General features: G+C 29.3%; 10 protein-coding genes across 13 annotated transcripts; 5 read left to right on the top strand and 5 right to left on the bottom strand.

Moving 5' to 3' along the window:
- Positions 1-3,257: 3,257 nt before the first annotated feature.
- On the bottom strand, positions 3,258-4,428 carry OCT59_022678 (cytochrome P450 monooxygenase 4). The gene is made up of 7 exons (XM_025315537.2): positions 4,412-4,428; positions 4,260-4,334; positions 4,139-4,191; positions 4,041-4,065; positions 3,888-3,971; positions 3,699-3,817; positions 3,258-3,634 (listed from the first exon to the last, which is right to left on the bottom strand). The coding sequence occupies exons 1-7, from the start codon at positions 4,412-4,414 to the stop codon at positions 3,499-3,501; spliced, it is 495 nt and encodes a 164-aa protein (XP_025182657.1). The 5' UTR covers positions 4,415-4,428; the 3' UTR covers positions 3,258-3,498.
- A 1,169-nt stretch (positions 4,429-5,597) lies between these two features.
- Positions 5,598-7,486, bottom strand: OCT59_022677 (uncharacterized protein). Of its 2 annotated transcripts, XM_025315536.2 has the most exons (11): positions 7,112-7,284; positions 6,933-7,035; positions 6,797-6,863; positions 6,645-6,719; positions 6,485-6,575; positions 6,361-6,412; positions 6,190-6,293; positions 6,026-6,103; positions 5,894-5,951; positions 5,754-5,821; positions 5,598-5,667 (listed from the first exon to the last, which is right to left on the bottom strand). In XM_025315536.2, exons 1-11 carry the CDS (start codon positions 7,278-7,280, stop codon positions 5,618-5,620), a joined length of 915 nt encoding a protein of 304 aa, XP_025182656.1. In that variant the 5' UTR covers positions 7,281-7,284; the 3' UTR covers positions 5,598-5,617. The 2 variants fall into 2 exon arrangements, with proteins under 2 accessions (XP_025182656.1, XP_066006339.1); XM_066144924.1 differs by having other exon boundaries at positions 5,894-6,103; positions 7,112-7,486.
- A 404-nt stretch (positions 7,487-7,890) lies between these two features.
- OCT59_022676 (uncharacterized protein) lies at positions 7,891-9,542 on the top strand (the record flags this gene model as incomplete). Its single annotated transcript, XM_025315535.2, has 9 exons — positions 7,891-7,965; positions 8,058-8,081; positions 8,153-8,234; positions 8,300-8,384; positions 8,476-8,583; positions 8,651-8,709; positions 8,784-8,825; positions 9,300-9,332; positions 9,418-9,542. 9 exons carry the CDS (start codon positions 7,891-7,893, stop codon positions 9,540-9,542), a joined length of 633 nt encoding a protein of 210 aa, XP_025182655.1.
- A 156-nt stretch (positions 9,543-9,698) lies between these two features.
- OCT59_022675 (uncharacterized protein) lies at positions 9,699-11,214 on the bottom strand. Of its 2 annotated transcripts, none has more exons than XM_025315534.2 (5): positions 10,926-11,214; positions 10,623-10,858; positions 10,398-10,540; positions 10,130-10,326; positions 9,699-10,061 (listed from the first exon to the last, which is right to left on the bottom strand). In XM_025315534.2, exons 1-5 carry the CDS (start codon positions 11,110-11,112, stop codon positions 9,817-9,819), a joined length of 1,008 nt encoding a protein of 335 aa, XP_025182654.1. In that variant the 5' UTR covers positions 11,113-11,214; the 3' UTR covers positions 9,699-9,816. The 2 variants fall into 2 exon arrangements, with proteins under 2 accessions (XP_025182654.1, XP_066006338.1); XM_066144922.1 differs by having other exon boundaries at positions 10,150-10,326.
- Positions 11,215-11,883: 669 nt separating this feature from the next.
- Positions 11,884-13,554, top strand: OCT59_022674 (uncharacterized protein). The gene has a single exon (XM_025308780.2). The coding sequence runs from the start codon at positions 11,908-11,910 to the stop codon at positions 13,411-13,413; it is 1,506 nt and encodes a 501-aa protein (XP_025182653.2). The 5' UTR covers positions 11,884-11,907; the 3' UTR covers positions 13,414-13,554.
- Positions 13,528-14,558, bottom strand: OCT59_022673. 2 transcript variants are annotated; one of them, XM_025315533.2, is made up of 4 exons: positions 14,498-14,558; positions 14,243-14,408; positions 13,745-13,990; positions 13,528-13,665 (listed from the first exon to the last, which is right to left on the bottom strand). In XM_025315533.2, exons 1-4 carry the CDS (start codon positions 14,498-14,500, stop codon positions 13,628-13,630), a joined length of 453 nt encoding a protein of 150 aa, XP_025182652.1. In that variant the 5' UTR covers positions 14,501-14,558; the 3' UTR covers positions 13,528-13,627. The 2 variants fall into 2 exon arrangements, with proteins under 2 accessions (XP_025182652.1, XP_066006337.1); XM_066144921.1 differs by having other exon boundaries at positions 13,745-14,408.
- A 97-nt stretch (positions 14,559-14,655) lies between these two features.
- OCT59_022672 (Peptidyl-prolyl cis-trans isomerase-like 4) lies at positions 14,656-16,486 on the top strand. The gene is made up of 2 exons (XM_025315532.2): positions 14,656-14,709; positions 14,787-16,486. Coding segments are annotated over exons 1-2 (1,446 nt in total). The 5' UTR covers positions 14,656-14,708; the 3' UTR covers positions 16,232-16,486.
- A 266-nt stretch (positions 16,487-16,752) lies between these two features.
- OCT59_022671 (uncharacterized protein) lies at positions 16,753-17,343 on the top strand (the record flags this gene model as incomplete). The annotated part of the gene is made up of 2 exons (XM_025308922.2): positions 16,753-17,151; positions 17,233-17,343. The coding sequence occupies 2 exons, from the start codon at positions 16,753-16,755 to the stop codon at positions 17,341-17,343; spliced, it is 510 nt and encodes a 169-aa protein (XP_025182650.2).
- Positions 17,159-18,558, bottom strand: OCT59_022670 (uncharacterized protein). The gene is made up of 6 exons (XM_066144920.1): positions 18,547-18,558; positions 18,436-18,463; positions 18,056-18,374; positions 17,871-17,986; positions 17,602-17,801; positions 17,159-17,535 (listed from the first exon to the last, which is right to left on the bottom strand). Exons 1-6 carry the CDS (start codon positions 18,547-18,549, stop codon positions 17,398-17,400), a joined length of 804 nt encoding a protein of 267 aa, XP_066006336.1. The 5' UTR covers positions 18,550-18,558; the 3' UTR covers positions 17,159-17,397.
- Positions 18,559-18,758: 200 nt separating this feature from the next.
- OCT59_022669 (uncharacterized protein) lies at positions 18,759-19,471 on the top strand (the record flags this gene model as incomplete). The annotated part of the gene is made up of 4 exons (XM_066144919.1): positions 18,759-18,978; positions 19,045-19,209; positions 19,279-19,354; positions 19,447-19,471. 4 exons carry the CDS (start codon positions 18,759-18,761, stop codon positions 19,469-19,471), a joined length of 486 nt encoding a protein of 161 aa, XP_066006335.1.
- Positions 19,472-25,110: the final 5,639 nt, after the last annotated feature.

Raw genomic sequence — 25,110 nt, 5'->3', positions numbered from 1 at the left:
TTTAGTGTTGCATTAAAAAACTTGAAAAAAGTGAATATATTTTTACTTCAGCAAGAATATGTATATGACATTTAAAATTGGTAAATACAATTGAAAAATTTATCAGAAAAAAAGAAAGAAATTCAATGTAGCAAACTATTATAAATCAATATAATTTTGGTATAACTAATTTTAGTATAATGATTATATCTTAATAATAATAATTTTTAAATATAATAAAATAAACAATAATATAATAAACAATAATAAAGTATAATTTTTTTTAAATATCACATGAAATTTTATAAAATTATATAAGTCTTCTTCTATCATAACTGCACGTTCATGTTTGGTTCTAAAGATGCGCTTAGAGAGAGTTGACTGTACTATGCAAATTATGATAATTATTAATACAAGCCTATTATAAGTTTATTATACTAAATAAATTATATATAATAATTATTTTAGTAGTAATCAGTAGTATTTATACAAAAAAATATAAATTTGTTTTAACTTATTTGTCTATATATATATTTTTGAATGCCAACTGATGATTATTTGTAATATTTTCTAGTTTATTATATAAGTTTGATATGTTAAATAAACTTCTATATTTGCTAAAGTATTTATACAAATTATCAATGCATCTAAATTAATTAAAAATAGTCCAATTGCTGTTTTAATATCACTAATTTGTTTATTTTGCATTGTTACAATTTGATAACAAAGCAGCATTATCTGTTGCTTTAATAATTGTTATATTTGTAAATTTTTACTTTAGAGGTTCATGAATTGAAAAATCATATTAAAAAATCCTTTAACTTATACATCATGATTCTCAATCAATTTTTCAAATTCCATTACATTCCATACAGGCAAATTTTTTCTATAAAAATATCTATATAAAATATTTGTGAATTGCAATCTGTCTAATTTAATCTGAAAAAAACTCTGAAAAATCATTCAATTCTAATTTAAATTTAACAATAATATTGTATTAAATAAAGGATAAATCTAATTGTAACAGCCTGTTACGCGTCTTATTTGTAACAACCCCAATTTTATCCAATTAAAATTTAAGATCAGGCGTAATGTAAACAAAAACAAAAGATCAGTTGTGTAACCAAGACAAAAGAATTTTTTAAAAAATTTCAAGAAACTGAAATTTTGTCTATGAAACTGTCTTAATTACATTAAGTAAAAGTTTTCCAAATTAAATTTTACATATAAAAATTTTATTTGTAAACCACATACTAAATTTATTATTAAAAAAAAATAAAAAAAAGATGTTACAAATAAGATATATAACAGGCTGTTACGAATACATTTATTCTTAAATAAAAATTAAATCAATTTGGATTTAAGAAAAAGTAAAATTACCTAATTCTTTTGCTTTTTCCATCTGATTTAATTGAAATTCTAAATCTTCTATTTGATGTATAAGTTCATTATATACTTTTTGTGATAAAAAAACTTGCTCTGTATCTTTTGGATAATATAATAAATCTGAATTTTTTTTATTTTGTATTTTAGCTATTTTTTGATTATAAACAAACAAATTATTATAATAAAACTAACATAATTGGTCATTAAGTTTAAATTCAAAAGTAAGTTGTTGAGTGGCAGAACTTTTTATAGCTTTGGCAAATAAATTTTTGTTCAGTTTTCTATATTTTTTTTCCAGAAATTTGCTGATTACATACAGTATAATGACTATTATTCTAATGAAAATTTACCTTTACCATTACTATTAGGCAAAATTTATACTAAAATGGGATTAGAAAAAGTTATTTAAGGATCAGTATAGTAAAGATAAAGCTGAACCTTCTCATAAACTTTCAGGTAAAATTATTTTGTAGTATAAGATGACTTTATTATACAACCTTATTTTACATTTTAAAATAATACATCTGATCATTTACAATTGATTATATAATTTCATTGATATTTGGTACTTTAATTTTAAACCAAAACTTGATTATTATATAATGAAAATAAACATTTAGATTCAAAAGAAGATTCAGAAGAAGATTCAGAAATATTGAGTCAGTATATTCATAAATTTCTTCTTCCATTTAAAATGCAAGTGGCTTTGTAAAGTGTGTAAAAATAATAGATAATTTTTATAATTACCTATAATTGTAAAATTTATGTTAAATAATTACTAAATTTAACTAAAAAAATAAAATAGTAATAGCATTATCATATATAAATTTATATTAAAAAACTTTTTATTTTAGTAAATTCTTGAATTGTTTTACCAAAAAATTTTTGATAAAAAAGAATTTCTAATTTAAAATAACAATTATTTACTGGAAAAAAAAGATTAGCTAATTATATTATAAAACTTATTATTAATGTATAAAATTAAGGTAGTTATGATTTAAATTTTAAGGTTAAATTTCAGATTACCATGTTTTAGGATGTTTAACTATTTATATTATAATTAATAAAACATTATAAGTAAAGTTTAACAGTTAAAAATTTCGTACACTACTATTTTTAATTGAAAATTTCAGTTTTCATGGATTTTTGGGCATTCGATTATTTTTTATGCTATGGCTATGCTCAATATCATTTTTGATGATAATGAGAAATCTAAATTGAAAAACCCTTTTCCCAGCTATTGTCTACTTTTAATGGATCATGAATCTATTTTATGATCATCTTATTGAAAAGTCATTATACAGAATGCAGGAATAAGTTTTTTAATGGTCTTAGTAGTGAAAGGTTCATAAGCTGTACCGAAGTGCAGTGAAAAAATATTCGATATTGGTAGAACTAAAAGGAAGTAAGTCACAAGCTTTCGGGACATTTGGAACATCAGTTGTTGGTTACGTTATAATGGTGTCTAAGACAATGAAAAGGTAAATATATATGCAAGGAATTATCTTATTCACGTCTAATTTTGTTGGTGATCCTAGTACACTTTTTCAGATAACCACTTCTCTGAACTGAAAAAATTTGTGAGAGCAGGTATCTTTTTTTTTTTTGTTGTACCACAAAAAGTAAAAATATATAATCTATCACTCGTTTGGGTTGAAGATCGTGTTAAATACAGTACCTCTGAGAACTAATTTGGACTTTAAATCAGAAAATGAAGAAAGTGCAAGTTTATCAAAAAGAAAAGGTTACTGAGGTGAGAGAGTTCATCAGTTGAAATAGGTGACTTAAAAAAAGGTGTACTTATGTTATTATATTCCATAATATGAAATAAAATTTGTAAATAACTTCATGTAGTTTATTGCTCCTTGCGAACGCTTATTCCACTTATTCTTAGCAATAATTTTCGTCCCACTTTTTATTTAATAAATTGAATTAACGGACTGAACTACTGTATCGCATTGAGTCATATAATTTTTATAATGTCAGTAGTTCAAAATTTTCAATTTAATTAACTTCATCTGATAGATGATTTTCTCCTAACTGCTAATACATATATTAATTTGTTATGAAGCTAATAATGGAAAATTATTTTAATCACTCATTTATAAACTCCTTAATTTATTTAAGAATAAACTAATAATCTCCGTCAGCAAGAGGATTTGCATGAATTGTAACAGATTTAATTCTAATATCTTGAATAGGTCTATATTTCTCATCAACAGGTACTTTCTCAATAGCATCTAATGTTGTATCTGATCCATCAATAACCCTTTAAATAGAAATATTTTAGCATCACATGAAGAATAAAAACATTTTGCAAAAAATATACATACTTTCCAAATACGGTATTCTTTGTATCTAAGCTAGGTAATTTAGTATATGTTATAAAAAATTGGGATCCATTTGTATCAGGGCCACTATTTGCCATAGAAACTATACCTCGTGAATTGTGCTATGAATTGTGAACATTTATATAAACAATAAGTTACTAATATAAATAAGAAATTAAATATAACATTTACCTTTAAGGAAGATTTAATTTCATCTTCAAATTTCTTTCCCCAAATTGAAGTCCCACTTTTACCAGTTCCTGTAGGATCTCCTGTCTTAATTTAGGGATCATAAGGTTAGTACGATCACAACTGAAATTCATACAAATTAAGTTTAATTTTTACCTGTACTATAAATCCTTTGATATTTCTGTTTTGGGATTATTTGTTAGTGAATTATAAAATGTGTTCAGTTTCTCCCTATTTGCTTACCTAACACTAACCTGTGAAATAAATTGTTGTCATAGAATCCACTTGCACACAATGCTAAAAAATTCTATTATAAAAGAGAATATAGTGAAATCGATTTTGTAAAAAGAGATATCAAAAAAATGATATACTAACCTCGGCAGTTTTTGGTACTGCCTCACAGAATACTTCAATTTTAAGATCTCCTAGTTCTGTATGAAGTGTTACTGACTAATAAATAAGTTAAATTAATTAAAAAGGTAATTAATTATGTAATTAACTTAAACGCTGAAATATAAATTAAGTACCATCGAGAAGACTAAGTTGTTAAGATATGTATAATATTACCAAGAAATTTTATATCCCGATTCTACGTCATCCCGCGTGTGGCGCAGTTATACACTGTGTCACTGGTAATTAATTTGACGATAGTAAACTAAAAAAAATAAGTATCCTCAGTTTACATTTATATGAGATTTGGAGACCATAAGGAGTTCGGTCTACTCTTTTACTCAATGATTGTCCTTATTATTATTTTGTTACTAACTTTTCTGCCCTTGGAGGTTCCAGCATTACTCTGCTAATCCTTGCTAATATATATTTGCGGGGTTCGCAAAAAAGGGACTATTTTAGAGATAGATTAAAATTATTGTTATCTATCGCACCATCCCATGTTCTCTAACGTTAGATATAATATTTAATTACATCTCAACTTTATTTCAAAGGAATTACCAATTGAAACAAGTAAAATGATTCATTATATGTATCTTTCGTTATTCATTAATTCATTATTAGTTATTACAATGAGAATACGTACGCTATATGGTTCTTATCAAAATGGCATCTAATTGTTATCGCGTTTATTGTTTTTAACCGCATTCCAAGATATAAAATACTTAAAGTACACTCTGTTTCCCAATTTTTACCGAGATTTGTTTCTTAGAACGTCACAGTTCTAATGAGGTGATACATTTAATTGGTTCCTACATAATTTACAATAAATTATAAATATATAAATATAAACAAATATATTTTATTCTCGTATAATTTTAAATTTAGATATCGGTTTCTCTTTTGTAATAATTGTTTATTGTGGTAAATGTTGCACATGATACACGTATGGAAAACATCGTCATGTACATGGTTCAGCTTTAATGAAATTTGATAACATGTCTTAATACAAGAAGTCGGAATTGGTTGTATTTTACTAACCGCTTTTAGCAGCTTCCCTTAAAATAACCGATTAACTGGTTATTCAAAACAGGTTATTCCGATTAATCGCTTGGAATCGTCTTTTACGTAACATAGACCAATTTCTATCTGCAGCCGGTTGTAACCGATTAATCGGTTGTAATAACCGATTAATCGGCTACAAATGGGGATACTGCAAATACTAAGTCTAAATCACGTTTCAAATGTGCAAAGTTTTTAATCACAAAAACGAAAACGTCAAAGTTTGAATTCATTAATAAAATAGAAATGTATCGCAATAAATAATTTTTTAAAACATTAATTTATTTTCCTTTATAAACGGGTTGTCTCTTTTCTTTATATGCCTTCAATCCTACAAAATAAACAATACATTCCCAAAACGTATAAATTTAAATTATAAAATCCCGAAAAATCTCTTAATAAATTGCGATTTGTTACCTTCAATCCGATCTTCCGTGTGAATAACTTGAGCGTAACAGGTTTGTTCAAATTCCAATGCAGAATCTCTGAAATATAAGGATTTAGTTATCATATAAATCTACAATAGATCATTTGTATAATTCGAAATTTGAACTTACAAATCAAGTTGACTACCACGATCAATAGCCAATTTAGCCATACGAATAGCAATAGGTCCTTTATTGAAAATGAGAAACAAAGAAGTATTAATGTTTTATTTCGAGTAAAGATTAAAATAATTTAAAATTTACCACATGGTAAAATCTGCTTCGCGATATTCATTGCAATTGCCATCGATGAACCTTCCACTGTTGCATAGTTCACAATTCCTAATTGATCGGAGTACAAATAAATTAAAAAAAATTTTGTGATAATTCAAACATATTAAATGCATTTAATCGCTTGGGTGTATTACCATCTTCAAGTGCACCTTTTGCGCTTACTATTCGTCCTGTAAATATTAACTCTTTAGCCTTTGCAACTCCAATAGCGCGTGACAGCCGTTGAGTACCACCAGCACTAACCAAATTAAATATCGTATTCAATTTATAGTTCCTTAATTACGAAAAAAAAAATTTTTTTTTACCCTGGTATTATACCAAGTTTAGTCTCTGGAAGTCCAATTTTGGAATGTTCACCTATTTAACATAAATATTAATAAAATATATGTATCTATACCATACAAGGACCAATTTTAAGTTTTATCTCACCAGCAACTCGCATATCACAACATAGGGCTAATTCAAGTCCTCCACCAACACAGATACCATCAATTACAGCAATTGTTGGTACAGGAAGTCTCTATTAACAAATACAAACATTAAAATTATCATAGAAATAAAATTCAAGAGAAGAGGAATTTCCACCAACTTCAAGATCACGAAATGCTCCTTGCAAATTATGAAGGAATTCTTTAATTTCTAACTCTGACATATTGATGCGTTCCTATTATATAAATTGAATCAATGACTTTGTGCTATCAACATAATAAATATATAAAAGAGTGTACTATAATTTTATACCTTTAAGTCAGCACCTGAACAAAATGTGCGGTCTACCAAACTTCTCAATAAAACAACACGAGAATCACTGAAGAATCAATTAAATTTTATTAATTATTTTTATTTAAATTGATAAATCGAAAGAAGTTTCAATTACTTTTCGAATCTTAGATTATTCACAGTATCACGAAATTCTCTTAATAAATTTCTTGAGAATGCATTTTTTGTAGCTGGATTATTAATATTTATTATAGAAATTCCTAATTATCATAAAAATTCGATTAAAGGACTTAGTTTTTTATTATAATTTCAGAAGAAAACTTGATATCACAATACCTTTATCTTCGCCTCCCAACTTCTCGACAAAGCATAATTTTTCTGATGAAAGTACAGTTGAAGTATTTAAAGCGCGTGATAAAATAGTTTTTTGGATAACACGTTGTTTTTGAATAACATTGTTAAAAATAAATGGTTGTTGAAGAATACAAGTTAAATTGGGTTTCATTTTTATTCGAAGGAAAAACGATGTACAGTCATTGATATTTTAGTAACACGAAATTTTTGATCGATGGAATTGCTAAAAATAGGAATTTTAAAGGAAATGGATGAAGTACAGTAGTATACGTGAGAAGTTACTGAAATATATATCAGAAAAAATTGCTAACATCAAAAAGTTCAGATGAGAATGAAAGAGGTGTCTCTGGTATCAGACGAAATCATTCTTGTCTCAGAAACATCATGTTTATCCTATCTAATTTTTTTGGATCGATTTAGAGCGTAACTTAGGAGAATGTATATGATATTGCAGTAATATAAGTTAAAAAGTAAACTGTGCATTATTGATTTGTTAAAATAATAGTTTATTGGTTCCGAATCATTAGGAATTTCAAAAAATATTTTCCTTTCACGTAAATATTTCTCGTGACCACAAGATAGTTCGTATTACATTGCTGCGTGTGACTTCACCACTACAAGTTGGGCATTTGATATTATGTGCATTTTTTACGATCTTTCCCTAAATAAGGTCATAATATAAACCATTTGCTAAATTTGCAATTTGATAAAACTTTTATTATTTTACACCTTTTTTTCTTAAAAACTGGAAATTTATTAAAATGGGTTCGCGGGTAACAAATAGTTCTACGGTTGATTCTAGTGAAATTCCACTATGCAATGAGAAATACATTTCGGTATTTTTTATTTATTGCGCTTTATTCAGAGCTTTTTTTATATTGGATTTTTTTTTCTAACGCTTTTTGTTTAATTACTTTTTGTAATTTAGGTATATTTAAATGTATATGACATGGTAGGTTAAATATTAAATTCGTCAAATATTAAAGAATTTGTACTCATGCAATTGTCTTTTTTTTTCTCTAGCTGCCAAGGGGGAAAATTACGGATATGTGTTATAAAATGGGCGTTGGAGTATTTCATTCTAGTGTAGAAATTTTAGGAAGAGGTAATTCAATAGCTTGTCTTTTTTTTGTTAATTAAATTAGGAGTAAATTTAATTTCATTTTATAGAATATAATTTTGGAGGTCACGATTCTGATTACACTGGAGTTTTTGTCACTAGACCTAAACAAGGTCCACCGAACGTAACGTTCAAGTAAAGCTTTATTCTATTTTATTTTATTTTATTTATTTATTTTTTAGTTTTTTGACATATTCATTGGCATATCGCTTAAAATTTCCTTTAGGGAATCCATTGCAATGGGATATACAACAATGGATAAAGAAGAGATAAAAAATGTCATTGATGAATTATCACGTGAATGGCATGGAAACACCTATAATCTATTAACAAGGTTTGTATTTCGAAATTGAGAAGATCGTATTAATGGTTGATTTAACACATTTATTTACAAAATTTAGAAATTGCAATCATTTCTCGAGCGAATTATGTGAGCAATTAGTTGGAAAACCTGCACCGAGTAAGTTTTTATTTAAAAAGTTTGAAAAGTTTTAAATCTTGATTAATTTTTTTTTAAAAAAAAATTTTATTTAGAATGGATAAATAGAGCTGCTAAATTAGGAACTTTTTTTCCATGTAAGTATTTTTTTCATTTTATTCTTATATAATGTACCTCAGCATTTTTAGTTGCCTCAAATTTTTTATAGTGTATAATTAATTAATAGAAAATATCAAAAAACAATCAGGTATTCAATCTAATAGTTGGATAATGAGTTCTATGAAAAAATATTTTTCAAATGAAGTTAATATTCCTACAGCATCTTCTAATATTGAGGTACTAAAAATGTAATGTGGTACAACATCTTAAGCAATTTTTTAAATTAGAATCTTTAATAACATCAAGGAAGAAATGGGAATAAATTTAAAGTTTATACGGAAATAAATCAAATTCTTAGTTGATTTTTGTATGGAAGTATGAGGTACATATTTATGCGGCTATAAATTAAATCTAGTCGCTTGAAATATGCCCTTATACTATAATTTAATTTTTCGATCGCGTTACTATTGATATAATATATATATATATAATAATTTTTGTTTAAATTATAGGTGTTGTACCGAATGGGTCGGAACTTGATAATGGTGAGAAATAAATTATATCTTTGGAAACTTCTTTAAATCACATTATTTATATAAATTTTTTCTACCTAACGAACATGAACTATAGCGACAGTACCAATAACTGCAACAATAAATACGAGTACAAATACAAGTACAAATATAAATACAAACACAACAACTAGTTATGAACCATACATTATTTCGGATACTCAGGCATCAACAAATCGTTAAACAATCTAACAATACTTACCTAATTTTTTTATCATTAATCAATCAATCATTATGTAATTCTGTACATATAACTTATCTACGTCATAGAATCTGGCCTTGTATGGTTTCATCATCGGAAATCATTTACATCAAATCATTATTACTATTTATTTTATTTTAATATTAATATTCAAGATATTTTATTTATAATTTAAATTAGACAATATCATTAATTAGACTTATAGAATATTTTATATTAATAAGATATTAATATGATGATATAAAATAAACAAACTCATAATTTTTCAAGTTCACCACTAATTTCCGTTTCACCATTTCCGATAATTTTACGTATACGATTGACACCTTGTACAAGTTGAATAGCTTTTTTAAACGTTTCTCTAGCAGAAAAATTTTTCTTTACATTTTCTAAAATGTCAACATTTGTAGCAGATTTGAACCAATCATGTTGTAGTGCTTGATGAGCCGTTATACGTTGTGTCGGGTTAAACGTTAACATTTTATCAATTAAGTCTTTTGCTATATAACATTAATGATTTAGTCAGATATATATATGTACGTTATTATCGTATGTTAAGATCACTCACCCAAATCTGATATATCATACCAATAGTCTTCTTCATATTCATAAATACCAGCCTTAATATTTTCAAATAATGTAACTTGATCCTCACCCCAAAATGGTGTATAACCGCATAATAAAATATAAGCTATGACTCCTAAACTCCAAATATCAACAGCTTTACCATGTCCCGTTTGTAATAATATTTCAGGAGCCACATAACTGTATATGTATATAAAGAGAGAGAACATTAAGGTTATTTTCGGATAATATAAAATCGTTTACTTACTTACCCTGGTGTACCACATGCGGTCATTAATATATCATTATCATCTTTCATAATTTTTGATAATCCAAAATCTGTAATCATTAATTTTGCATTATCAGTTTTATCTTTAAATAAGAGATTTTCAGGTTTTAAATCTCTATGCACTATCTGAATAAAAAGTATAAAGATCAAATTAAATCAACGAAATAATCAATAGTTAAGTTGAATCACAATTAATCATAAGTTTTACCTCATGATCATGTAGATAAGCGACACCTTCTAATATTTGTTTTACCAAATTAGCAGCATCTCGTTCAGTATAAGAACCTTTTAATAAAAGTTGATTAAATAATTCTCCTCCACTAGCTAATTCCGTTATAATAAATACTCCTTCTTTTGATTCATATAAATCCTTTTGCTTTACTATATTTGGATGATCTACTTTTTTTAATACACCCAATTCTGTATCTAACAAATTTTCTCTTCCTAATGAAATAATAATTTTTTTTTAAAAAAAAGAAAAATTTCGGAAAAAAAGATGTAATATACATACCTTTTATCGATTTTTTGGTAAGAATTTTTAATGCATATGATTCTCCGGTTTTTTTATCTATACATTCCTTAACAACGGCAAAACTACCTACGCCTATATTTTTTTTTAATACTTTGTAAGAATTTTCTAACTCTATTGGGTAAGTGATTTCATTATCTTTTTTGAAGAATGTAAAAAATTTATGCATGGTAGTTCTAATTGTATTCAAGAAATAATGAAGAACTGTACCGAAAGGAAGGTAATTATTTTTGAAAAAAAAAACCGAGAAAATTGAAAAGTATTTGAGCTCAATATATACTATTACACAGAAACGGTTGTGTTATATAGGAATATGTTGCTTTGCCACTTTGTTTTTTAAAGTGGTTCTAATCATGCTTGATGTGCATGTTTGACCAATTCTTTAATTTAATCGTACAAACTGCTTATTCTAGTGTTTTTGTGTGACAATAGGAATTTTTCAAGTATAAGAACTAGTTTTTAATCAATCTTACATAATATGCAATGTTAATCATAAATATTAAATAAAATGATCGAGAGAAAAAAAAACCTAAGGTTATATTAACAAAAATAAATAAGAATTCAAACTTAGCTATATCTTGACTATTTCATTGAATATTTCACCGATTTATTTGCCTATGATATCTTGATGACAGCTATTTACATCATAAATATATTTATGATGTCATATTAAATTATAATGCCGTAGATTTATGCGTGTGAAAATCTTACCATACTACCCTGTGATGATGATTTTATCACGTCGTCACGTGATGACCTTTTACGTTTTTTATTATGTTTCTATTTGTCACTGCATTATATTACGGCTGTACTACCACGTTTAAAGTACTATTTATATTGTGACAGGGTAGTGTGGTAAGATTCTTGTGACCCGGTCCCATGTAACACAAACTTCACAAGATAATGCAGATTATCTATCCCATTTTCGAGAGATCTTTTCATCAAAAAATTATAAAAATTATTCATGTCAACGACAGAAGAAATAACAGAAGAGTATCCACCCGTTAGAACGGGAGGTTCCTTGTTATTAGCTTGGCGTACTAATGCCAAAAATATTCTGATAGTAGGAGGAGGAGAAGTAGCATGTGGAAGGGTATTAAAATCGCTTGAGGCAGACGCAAAAGTAATATTAGTTTGTCCCGAACAAGGGTTACATCCCGAGTTAAAATATCGTATCCGAAAAAATCAAATTTACAAATATATTAACAGAAAATTTGATCCAATTGATTTAGAAGAGGATATTGATATTGTGTTAACGGCCATAGATGATCCAATTGAATCTAAAGAAATTTATCGATTAAGTAAAGAAAAAAAACTCCCTATTAACGTAGCTGATGTACCACCTTCATGTGATTTTTATTTTATGTCAGAGTATAGAGACGGTCCTTTGCAAATTGCAGTTAGTACAAATGGCCAAGGACCTAAGTTAGCCAACATTGTTCGTGACCATATTTCTAAAAACCTTCCAGATGGTATTAGTGAAGCTATTACTAAAGTAGGAATTCTAAGACAAAAAGTTCGTAAAATTGATCCAGATCATAAATCTTCGGGTAATCGTATGAGATGGATGTCAAAATTTTGTGAAGATTGGACAATTGAAGATTTACGAAAGTTGGACGATAATTTTATTGAAAATTTATTACCTTATTACGAGAAACATATAGTTCCAAGCTTTGAAACATTAACATCGAATAAAGCGAAAAATGTGGAGAAAGAAATGGAAGGAATTAATGAAAATGAAACAAGGAAAGGAAAATTAATTTTAGTTGGAGCAGGTCCAGGAGATCCTTCTTTATTAACTCATAAAGCAACTGAAGCTTTATCTAATGCGGATTTGGTTGTATCTGATCGATTAATTCCTTCAGAAATTTTTTCTACGGTAAAATGTGAAATACGTTTAGCTTCAGCTAAATCCGGTGCACAAAAATCTTCAAAATCTGATGAATCACAAGAAGAAATACAAAATTGGTGTTTAGAAGGGTTGGAAAAAGATAAAAATGTTGTTAGATTAAAAATTGGAGATCCATTCTTATTTGGCAGAGGAGGAGAGGAATTATCCTTTTTTAAAAAAAAGGGGTATAATGTACAAGTTATACCTGGTATTAGTAGTGCATTATCTGCTCCTATGGCCGCAAATGTACCTGTTACTCATAGAGGTTTATCTGATCAAGTTTTAATTATTACTGGCCAAGGAACTCAAGGGAAATTACCACAAGTTCCAAAATACCATGATATGCGTACTACTGTTGTGCTTATGGCTGTCGGAAAAGCTAATGAATTATCAAAAGAATTATTAAATAATGATTATCCTAGTGATCTTCCTGTTGTTTTTGTGGAAAATGGTGATCGTCCTAATGAACGTATCATTCGTGCTACTGTTGCTACTTTGGGTGAAGCAGTAGAAAAAGAGCATATTGTTGCTCCTTCAACTCTTATAATTGGAAGAGCTGTCAACGCTTTACTTGATTGAAAAATAAAAAGAGATGCAATTATTTTTCTCTAAAGTTTAGAAAGATTTTATTTATTTCTTTATATTTATTGCCATTTGTATTTATTATTTATTTAATCACATTGAAATAAAATCTTAACCTTTTCAAAAATTAACTTTAAATCTTTATTATCAATTATCGGTACATTTTTAAATAAACAATAAGAAAAAATATTTTTTTTATCTTGATGTACTTTCACAAACGTCTGCCTCTACGACCACCCTTTCTTCGAGCTATATGAAAATTAAGTAAATTACCAAAAATCCTTATTTAAAAAAAATTATTAAAACTTTTGAAGTAAATGATACTTACTGCTATCAGTGGGAATAGGAGTAACATCCTCAATCCTACCGATTCTCATACCAGCTCTAGCTAAAGCTCTTAAAGCAGATTGAGCTCCAGGCCCGGGAGTTTTTGTACCATTACCACCTGTAGCACGTAATTTAATATGTAAAGCTGTAATACCTAATTCTTTACATTTAGCCGCTACATCTTGAGCTGCTAACATAGCTGCATACGGCGATGACTCGTCACGATCTGCTTTCACTTTCATGCCACCTAATGGCGTGAACATTCCCACCAAAAAAAAAAATATTCCGAGATCATATATTAGCATTTTTTTATGGGAGTATGTGTTTCACCACTAGTCCCTCGTTTTTTTTATAAAGAATATTATTTGAATTAGGTATAAATGTTGTAAGATTAAATCATTCATTTAAATCTTTCTCAACATTATTAACCAATTTATATTCCTTATAATAAAAAAAAATTTTTAAGATTTTTTAAAATTTCTATTATTGATAAACGCACCAGTAACACGAACGATAGTTTCTTTTCCAGATAAATCAGTTACATGCACAAAAGTATCATTAAATGAGGCAAAAATATGTGCGACTCCATATACAAGTTCACCTTCTCGAACTTGAGGTCCGAGCGAAATATTTTCCTCAACTTTAACTTTCTTTTGTTTTTTACTCTATAATAAACAAAAAGATTAATCTGATCAATTTTTTTTTTATTTTTTTTTGGATGAACAAAAATGTAATAAAATCATTCAGAGCTTACCATTTTTTTTATTAACTTGAAAGAGTAGAGAGAGATTAAAAATTTTTTTTAAAAATTTTTTATAATGTGATCGCTTAAAATTAGCCAATAACTAACAACGTGCAAACGTGACACATTCTAAACACTAAATTACACCTCGCCGTAGGTTAGATCTGCTTAACGATTATTTAATTTATCCCCAATCTTTCTGGAGATATTTTTAATTTGCATAAGTATGACGGCAATTTTATTTATTCTTTTGGTTTTAGCTTATTAACTTAATACCCATTTATTTTTCTTTTTCTCTTAGTGAGCGTATTAATTGAAACTTCAGTCGGTGATATGGTTATAGATCTTCACACAAAACTATGTCCAAATACAAGTTTAAACTTTCTAAAGTTGTGTAAAATTAAATATTATAATTTTTGTTGTTTTCATAATGTTCAAAAAGATTTTATGGTACAAACAGGAGATCCAACAGCGACTGGTAAAGGAGGAGAATCAATATTTGGTATTTTACATGGACCTACAGAAAGATATTTTCCAGCAGAAATAAGATCAAAATTAAAACATAAAAAAATGGGTACGGTTTCGATGGCAGTAGCAAGCGACGGAGCAGAAGGCAAAGGAGTTAGTGGGTCACAATTTTTTATTACAACCGGAGAAAATTTAGATTATTTAGATGGTAAATATACAGTATTTGGAGAAGTGGCAGAAGGATTCGATACTTTAGAAAAAATCAATAGTGCATATTGTGATGAGAGTGGAAGGCCATATAAGGATATTAGGATTAAACATACTTACATACTTGACGATCCATTTAATGATCCCGAAGGTCTTCAAGTACCTGATAAAAGCCCTTCACCAACACGTGAAATGTTAGAAACTGTAAGGATAGGAGAAGATGAAAGCATTGAGCCCGAGTTACCACCTGAAGAAATGGAAAAAATAAAGAGACAAAGAGAAGCACAAGCACAAGCATTAACATTAGAAATGATTGGTGATTTGCCTTTTGCTGAGGTTAAGCCACCTGAAAATGTTTTATTTGTATGCAAATTAAATCAAGTAACAAGAGATGAAGATTTAGAATTAATTTTTTCAAGATTTGGTACTATTAATAGTTGTGAAATTATACGCGATAAAAAATCCGGAGATTCTTTAGGTTATGCTTTTATCGAATTTGAAAACAAGGAAGACTGTGAAACCGCATATTTCAAAATGAACAATGTTTTAATTGATGACAGACGAATTAAAGTAGATTTCTCTCAATCCGTTTCAAAACTTCATAAAGATTGGTTAAGTTCCAAAATGAAAAAACATGATGGTGAGGGTTATGGAGGATCTACGAGTTTGGAGAAACGTACGAAATATCGAGCTGGAGACGTCAAACCTACTGATAAATATGATCTTGTATTTGATCATACGGACAATTATAACGACGAAAAACAAAAAGTTAAGAAAGAAGATAAATATTCTTCAATCTCTTATCGGGAAAAGGAAAGAGATCGTGATCGTGATCGTGAAAATAGAGATAGGGAAAGAGATAGGGAAACGGATAAAGGTGTAAGAGGACGGAATAGTTACTCTAATGGTAAAGATCATTCAAGGAGGAGATCCCGATCTGCAAGTCCACCATCTAGGAGGAGATCAGATAGAGACAAGTATGATAGGAGAGACAATAGGGAAAGGGATCGTGGTCGTTACCGATCTAGGTCAAGATCACGTTCTCGAGATAGAAGAAGAGATAGGAAATAATTGAATCTAATAAAAGAACAATCGTATTTGATATTCTTTTATGAGCAAATTTTATCATAAATGCATAGACAGCGCAGAAAATTTAAATAGAAAATTTTTTATTAAATTATAATCATAGAAGTATTACTGAACTTTCTAAGTTCGGTACACAATTGCGAGCATTCATTTCATTTTTAGGAAGCGAAGACAAAAAATAATAAAATGACGAATAAAATTATTTTGTTTACAAAGAAACGCAAAATTTTCTCAAGACAAAATACCTTAGGTTCTAAGATTTCAAAGATTGATAATATGAGAAAGTTTATTTATTTAACTTTATTAACAATAGGCTCCCTTATTTTATATCTTTTCCATACCTATTTTTTAACTTCATCAATAATAGGCTCCCTTATTTTATATCTTTCCATACATAATAATTAATAAATATAATGGTATTGTGATTAATTAAGCTCCTTTGTATTACATGTATTACCGCTGTTAAGTTATATAGTAATTGAATTATTATTATTACTTTAATAATAATGACGCTCTTTTTAAATTTTCATAAAAGTTTTAATTTGCATAAATCAATTCAATTATACAATAGCTCTTCTTTAATATGTCGTAAACTAACAACCTCCTCTTCCACTAACAAAACAGAAACTTTAAAAGGCTGGCGTAAACATGCAGCAGACTTCCGTTCAAAACCTGGATCATATATTGTCTCTTTTGCAATTTTACATGAATTAACAGCTATAGTCCCTATACCATTAGTTTATATTTTTCTTTCTTCTACAGGTATACAAATTCCTTTTCCTCAACAAGCACTTGACGAAGGAAATAAATTTATTAATAAAGTGGTAACTTATTATGGCTATCCACCTTTTAACAATGGCAGTAGAATTGCACTAAATGCTGCTACAAGTTACGCTGTCGTTAAGGTATTTAAAATTATAATTAAGAATAACGTGTCACTTTTATGTAAAACCTAATTAATATAAAACTATCTTTCTTTTGTAAAGGCGATAATGCCTTTACGCATTGCAGCTTGTGTATGGATGACTCCATGGACTGCGGAAAGAATAATAGGTCCAATTATGGGAACATTTAAACATATTATAAGAAAGAAATGAATATTCGACTGGTTATATATTGTTTCCATTTACAATATATTCACAACTTAGTTTCTAGATAGAACTTTTTTTAAGTAAATCTTTAATGTTTTCTCTAACAGCCTTATCCAGAACAGTATGGATTTCTTTACATCCTTTAGCAGCCATTTCCATAACTTGTTGAAATTTATCAATATGTAATCTGGACTCCATCTACAAAAAAATATTTTAATGAGATGAAAAAGAAACTTAGCATCACGGATATGTATCTTTTTTTACCTGTAACAAAGTAATTTTATCATTTTTTGGTAATAGAGCCACGGTTAACTCTGGCGTATTTGATTCTTCGAGGTGATTCAAATCTAAGACAGGTTCATCATCTATGCAACCAGCTGAACAAGCACATACATAGTCCTTCATTGGTATGCCTGCATCAATTATCGCTAATGTTGCAGCATTTATACAAATTTGAACAGTACCTATGAAAAAGAATAAGAATTAATTTATTGTGAAATTTGAAATAATAATTTTTTGCTTTCAAGACTTACCTCCGTCAAACTGTAATATTTGTAAATAAATATCAATTTGAGACCTGGCATATAATTCAGTCATTATAATTGGTTCAAAAGTTTGTTTTACAGCCGATGCAATCTCCAAGATACGCCTAGCATATAATATAGTCGTTGCGTGTCAATTAAACTTAACTATAATAACACAATTAAATACTATTTACTTGTCAGATTTAGATCTTTTTTTCCTTTCTTCCATACTAAAAGGAGCTAAAGAAATTTCTACGTTAATATTTGCTCTGTTATGGAGTACTTGAGCTTTCGTCCTTGCCTGCAGAAGCAAAAGAATTAAAATTTGATTTATTAAATAGTTCAATATAAACGAATAAGAACAATGAAGAACCTCTCTGGGTCCATAAACAGCGGCCAAACATTTTGTATTCCCTTGTTCAATATACGCTGAACCGTCAGCTTGACTTAATACCGAAGGTTTACAATTCATATTACGCAATTCATTAAAACGTCGACCATCAGTGCGAAGACCTGTTTTGAATAAAGTTAATTTTGCGACAAAGTAACAATTTTGAAGGAATAACTTATTTACCCTGAGGACCTATCAACTCTAGTCGCGACTTTATAAAGTAAAAAAATTTAAATTTTATTGATAAAAAAGTTTTTACGAAATATTTCCATGAAAAATAGCGGAAAAACTTACCATTTGAAGCGTAAAGATGATAGATTGTAAAAAATCATTATATATCATATGTATAATATTGTTACACTAGTTTTGATTTTTCTATTAAATTCCAAAATTCCCGCTGAAATTTCAGCAAGATAATTTTTTATTTAAAGGTTTGTTATTTAAAACTTTTAAACTTTTTTTTTTAAGATCCTTTCCTTCACTTTTACATTTTTTCTTTATAAAATATGTCAGTTGACTTAAGAAGATTTATAGACCGACTAGTATCAGTATATACAGCACCAAACGAGTTTCAAGAAAGTCGTTTTTTACTCATCCTTAAAACAAATTGTCCAGTAGGTGCAGAATTATGGTTACAATATAAAAAAAGAGTAGCGACAAGTTCAGCTCCATTTAAAGTAGAAGAAGCAACAAAACAATGGGATGAATCTCCAACTTCTTCTTGTGGTATGGATGCTTTTATTACATTATTAAATGCTACTTCATATAATTCTGTTTTATTTGAGTGTTTAGCAGAAGTCGTTACACCTTCAAGAGAATTGGTTATTAGATGGATGGCACCTTATTTAAGAAGATTTAGTAAATATATTCCATCGCAGAATATGTGGTTATGTGATCAAAGAAGAATGGGACCTGAATATATGAATAGAGATGCTGGCGAAATGTATTTAAGACAAGGTATTTGTGAATGTGTTGATGTATTAAGACAATTCAATGGAAGGGAAGAAGTTATTAATGTTGCTCTAGAAGTTTTGGAAGGTGTAGAAATGCCAATGTATTTAAAAGTTATGTTAAGAGGGATTACTGACGAAGAGCTTCCTTGGTAAATCTAATTAAATTTATTTAGTGAATTAAAGATGTAATTAGAACAGATGATGTATTAAAAGGCGTTTAATGACTATTACTTTCTTTAAGCTATATTTACACTCATAATACGTAGAATACGTAGTTTGCTGTACACATACATGATATAAATGATATAGCTGTAATAATTTCCTGAACTAACCAGACTAGCCAAAAAGGATTCAATTGTGGAAAATATTGATATATTATCTTATAGATCATATAGATGGCTCTTTTAAGAAACAGTCAACTTTCTCAATTAGTTCTAAAATTATAGCAGTTGGTTTGCTAATTATTAGTCGTGTTGATGTACTTGGTTGATTATATGAAATATTATTAAATTCATACAAGCCTAACCACCTAGAAAATTAACAGTCAATACACAAATAAATTCAAATTTTTATATAATTAAGATTTATCTGTTACTAATATAAATAAAAAAACTAAAAATTATACTTAACAGTTAATTAGTAGGCAATAAAGTTTTTAATAATTGTTTTTGTTCAATTACTGATTATAAAGTTACCATAGTAGTAAAAAATAATTCAAATAACTAATTACAACATTACCTTACCACTGTTTTAGCCAGTTAATCAGGCAATTTACACAAATAATTTAGCTAAATTTAAATAGTATAAGACTAATTTGAACTTAGGTGATTTAATCTGGATAATTTAATTTTAATACTAATAAATTTTATATAATTATATAATTTTGCCCAAATTTTCTGTAAATTATGGTTACAATTAAAAACAAGAGGCATTGTCAAAAATCAAAAACAAGAGGCATTGACATCAAAAATATAAGAAAATTTATCATTATACTTTATAATGTTTAAATAAATAAAACCTATATTTTTTTTTAAAAAAAAATGATTAATATAAAATATAAATTTTAAAAGAATAATTTAATCCAGATTATTTAATCTAGAAGGTAAATTAGCAAAACTTATTTAAATAATACTAGAAAAATTGCATTTAAATTAAAATATAAAAGTATCACTAATACTAATAGTTAATTTTAAATAAATTATAATTTTGGTTAGAGTTAAAAATTTAGATAATTTAAATAACAAATATGTAAAATAATTATTATTAAATTCTAAAATATAAAGTTTGTTTGAAAATTGTATTTAATTATATTATATTCATTAAATTTTCTAATACAGTACAGTCAACTCTCTTTATAGTCACACATTTGGGACAGTCCATATTTGGTGATTATGAGCAAACAGTCTTATGACTTTATCTTTTATTAAAATTTAAACGAAAAGTACAAGAAACAAATCGAACTATATTACAGAATATATAAAATTTAAACAAAAATAAAAAAAAACTAGCTTCACGATTCATACAAGTAAAGAAATCTAAACAAAATAAAATTAAGTAAAGAAAAACAAACTATTACAGAAACGCATACCCCATCTTTACCCGAAGGCCAGTGTGAGTCAACTATCCAGCATGTCCTAAGATCCGATCCGTTACCAAAAAGAAATCCTAAGTAGAGGCTGAACTGTTAAGCGGCGCCAAAAATCCAAATGTGAAATCCAAGATCCCCCACGGATTATAGAAGAGGAAACCAAGAAACCCAGGAATCCAAGAAAACTGTCGCCAGGGGAAGGTATTGAAGAATCAGGAGGAATGTTAAAGGAAGTGCGTGAAATAGAAGAAGGATCAAGAGCTGACAATTTCATTTTTTTAGTGATGCCTTGAGCTGATTCCCAATGATAAAAGAAAATAGAACGGCACAACCAGATCTGAACATAAAGGTCAAAATGAAAGTCGTGCAAAGGTGTATCTAAGATAGACCATATGGTAGGTGAAGAGAAATAAATTCCAAGGAATTCAGTAAGGGATAACAGTATAAGTCCTCGTGCGAGTCTCAGGCAAGAAAATGAAGGAGGGTCACAATCCCAACAATCAAGAGCCATAAATTCAGCAGCAAAAGAGTCCAGCAAAGGTATTAAAAATGACGCGGAAAGGAATTTATCAAGATAATTAGTCTGAAGAGCCAATAGAAGTATTTTAAAAGTATTAAAAGGGCTAAATTCCGGTAAGATATAAGGACAAGTCCACAAGTGGTCTAAAGTTTCGGGAAAAGAGTTACATTGAAGACAAAGCCAACTTGGATTATAAAGATGAGGCTTTCGTCTCTGAAGAGTTGTCAGCGTCGGAAGCATATCTAATAGTAGTTTGATACGGAAACCACAAAACTCGGAACGGCCATTCCGATGGGAGACAAATTGTTTATCATTAATGAGACAAAATTTGGTACAAGCCCAATCAATATCAGAAGTTGAAGAAGAGGAATTAAATCTTGGTAATAAAGCAAGAGTTAAAAGAGTTTTAGCGTCAAAAATATCTCTGATGAATTTCCGGATATTCATATCCACAGGTAAAGAATTAAATTGTAATATGCAAGGAGCTAACAATTCCAATGATGGACGAGAAGAAAGGTGTGAGTCCGTATGAGCGGCTTTAGCTAATACATCCACATGTTTATTCAAAGTGTCATCAGCGTGAGCAGGAACCTTGATCAAGGTAACATCCAGATTCTTATGTGACTTTATAGCTCGTATAGAGGACCATAAGAGATGGTTAAATTCTTTAAGCATTCTGGGAATAAAAGGAGCATTCACGTGCGAGGACCATAGGGAAAGTAATTGGGCACAATCAGTGGCGACAGTAATCTTGGAATTCGGAGGGAGGGAGTCCAGTCCATGCAATAAAGCAAAAACTTCTGAACGTAAAGCAGAAGGAAAAATAGAAGAAATAATATTATAATGAGATTCCAAAATAAATCCATCAGAATCTATAGCAGTCCATACATAAGCCATCGAGGATACCGGATGACTAGAAGGAGGAAGGAAGGAACCATCAATATAAAGTGTATACACCGATGAAGGAAGTTGGATATCAGAAATCCTGGGCATTTGTTCATTTATAGAAGGTAACCGATCCGGAGCAAAAAGATGGAATAGTAAAAGAGATTTGGCATAGCCTAACGAGGCAGAGAGTGAAACCGAACGAGTGTCCGCATGTATATAAGTACGAGGTTTCGTAGGATAACGGATCAAACTTGATAATGGAACATAAGAGAAACATCTTTCAGAGGGACATCGTTTAAGCAGAGTCTTAGAGGTAGAGGATCACGGGAGAGCAGAGGCACAACCTTGACACGCATTAAAATCAGAAAGCAAGTCATCAACCGAAGACGCAATCCAATGTGAAATAAGAGCTTCATTACGTGGAGCAGGATAGGTAGTAATCACACGGCCAACAAGAAAAGAGTTAGTATTACGATTAAAAGAAATAGCCCATTGAGGGTTAAACCAATAATTTCGACTAATATCTATAAAGGAAATAGAAGCTACAGTATGAGAACTAGGAATTCTAAATTGTTGTAAAATAAAAAAAGAAGGCGAATTAGGAATAACAATAAGATTGAACAAATAATTAAACCAAGCAGGCACAGATCCTTTGTTCGATACTCATTTAAGAAAGCGTAAATCTTTCCACGAGAGAAGTCGAGAGCCACATGGCGTAATCAGTTGGGCAAGGAAACGAGTGCTGAAATTTTTTCGGACATTTTTCATGGAAGTAAATAAGTCTTTTGGTAAAATAGACCAGAGTGGAATCGCCGGACGTAAATCTTTCCTCAGAGGTCGGAACATTAAAGACCACGTGATATTTAATCGAGAAGAGAATAATAAAGAATTGAATAAAAAATGTGTTCGCAGGGAAAAGGTATGAGACCATGGTTCTAAATTAATAGTAGAAGGGCAGGTATCACAGTCCAAAAAACCTTGAAGATAAGTAATCATATAATTGGCAAAAGGTTTATATGAAGGGTGAGAAAAAATTTTCTGCCATGAAGCCACATGGGATGAAAGAAAATGACCAAATGCATGTTGGATTGAAAATGGTAATAATGTGAAAAACGCAGAAAGAGGAGTAACTGAGGCAAGACCAGCCTTTTGTCGAATAAGAGAAAGCATTGGAGAAACCATGCGATTAATGGTAGATTCCGCAAACAATGTGGTTTGTAGGCGAAATTCTAGCCTCGGAAGCAGGACAACATTATAAAGATAAGCCACGTGTTGAGCCAAAAGCTTTTTAGGACTAAGTAAAGCAGCCATATCTTTGACCATAGAAGTAGTTTGGTTGTGAACAAAGCGAGAAGAAGCCGACAGGCAGAACCAAACACCTAAAAAACGGAAAGATGTTGATAAAGCTAACGCTTTTAAAGTAAGAGTAGGACTTGAGATTAAGGGGGAGGGAGAAAGATCAAACATTACAGTTTGAGAAAATTGTTCAGAAGAAAGAAGGATATATTTTGCTGAATTTGCTTGAGTATTATTTAAAGTATAAAATTCAGCAGTAATGGAAAGGCGATCTTCAATTCCTCGTTTAGATGAAGCAATCAAAGTGGAGTCGTCCATAAATGTAATATGCGAAACAAGGAGATTATGTTGTTCATATTCAGTTGGAGAATAATCCAATAGTGCAGAAGATTTCGAAAATAAAGGGATCGCAGGCTCCGATTAAGTGTGGTAAGCAAAGGATCCAAATAAATGACCCATAATAATGGAGAAATGATTTCACCCTGGTCAATACCAATTCTAACTCTATATCCAGAAGTATCACCATAATGGGTAATAATTTTATTATTACGTCTTGTAAAAAGGTTGATAATAAATTTAATCAATAAAGACGGTATATGCAGACGGATTAAAGCTAATCTAAGCATGTTTAAATCAATTGAGTCAAAGGCCTTAGAAATATCCTGAGAAACAATCCATAACTCTTGGTCATCGCTTTTATCAAAGCGTCGTTGATGAATAATAGCATCAAGCATCTTAATAGGAATGTCAGTGGAACCACCTGGCAATCCAGCAAAATTACCACCTTGGAGCACTTGGTTGTCAGCTAGGATTTTTGAAAGACGAGTTGTAACGACCTTAACCACACATTTTCGTACAGTTTCCAACAAAGTAATAGGTCGCGTATTCTTTAATTGTGCGTCAAATTCATGAGGCTTTGGAATGGGATAAACAAGCGCTTCACGCCAATCAGCAGGAATATCTCCATGAATGAGGCAGGCATTAGCTAAAATAAAGGATAAATTGAAAGCTTCTCCAGTTAAATGTTTGAGCATCTCATAAGAAATTTTTGAAGGACCAGAGGCTTTGTTATTGGGCATAGAATTGAGAATGTTTTTCCATTCATCTTCCAAAATAGGAGACATGACCGAGATATATAACGACAAATCAATATCAGAAAGAGGAGTATATACTCTTTGCCATCGTGGAGGAAATGAATCCATAGAAGAATACCGGACCAAAGGAGGAGTAACAACCGATTGGAAGTGGTTAATAGCAGCTTGCTTGATATCTGAAGGATCAGTAAGTAAAGTGGGTTTAGAGTCAATAACAACCAAGACTCTATCTAGAACGATAGAACGATGTTCCACTGATAGGGCTGAAGAAATAAAGGAGCCCAGGGACGTAGAGAAATGTTCATCTCTAAGAGCAGTATAATATTCAATGGAATCTACATGATGTTGCTGAAATTGCGTGGAAAGATATGCAGAGACCAAAGTTTTCTGCGAACGCAAAAATTTGATAAAAGCGGGAAGTGGTGTTGTACTATAATTAGGTATAGTATAATCTTTTAAAAGAGATTTGAGAAGAGATAATTGTGTAGACAAAGAGTTAATCATCTGTGAAATTTGAGC

Source organism: Rhizophagus irregularis, chromosome 31, assembly GCF_026210795.1.
Source record: "Rhizophagus irregularis chromosome 31, complete sequence".
Lineage (NCBI taxonomy): Eukaryota > Fungi > Glomeromycota > Glomeromycetes > Glomerales > Glomeraceae > Rhizophagus > Rhizophagus irregularis.
Note: the sequence above shows the minus strand (reverse complement) of the source record. Positions and strands in the feature narration are given on the sequence as shown.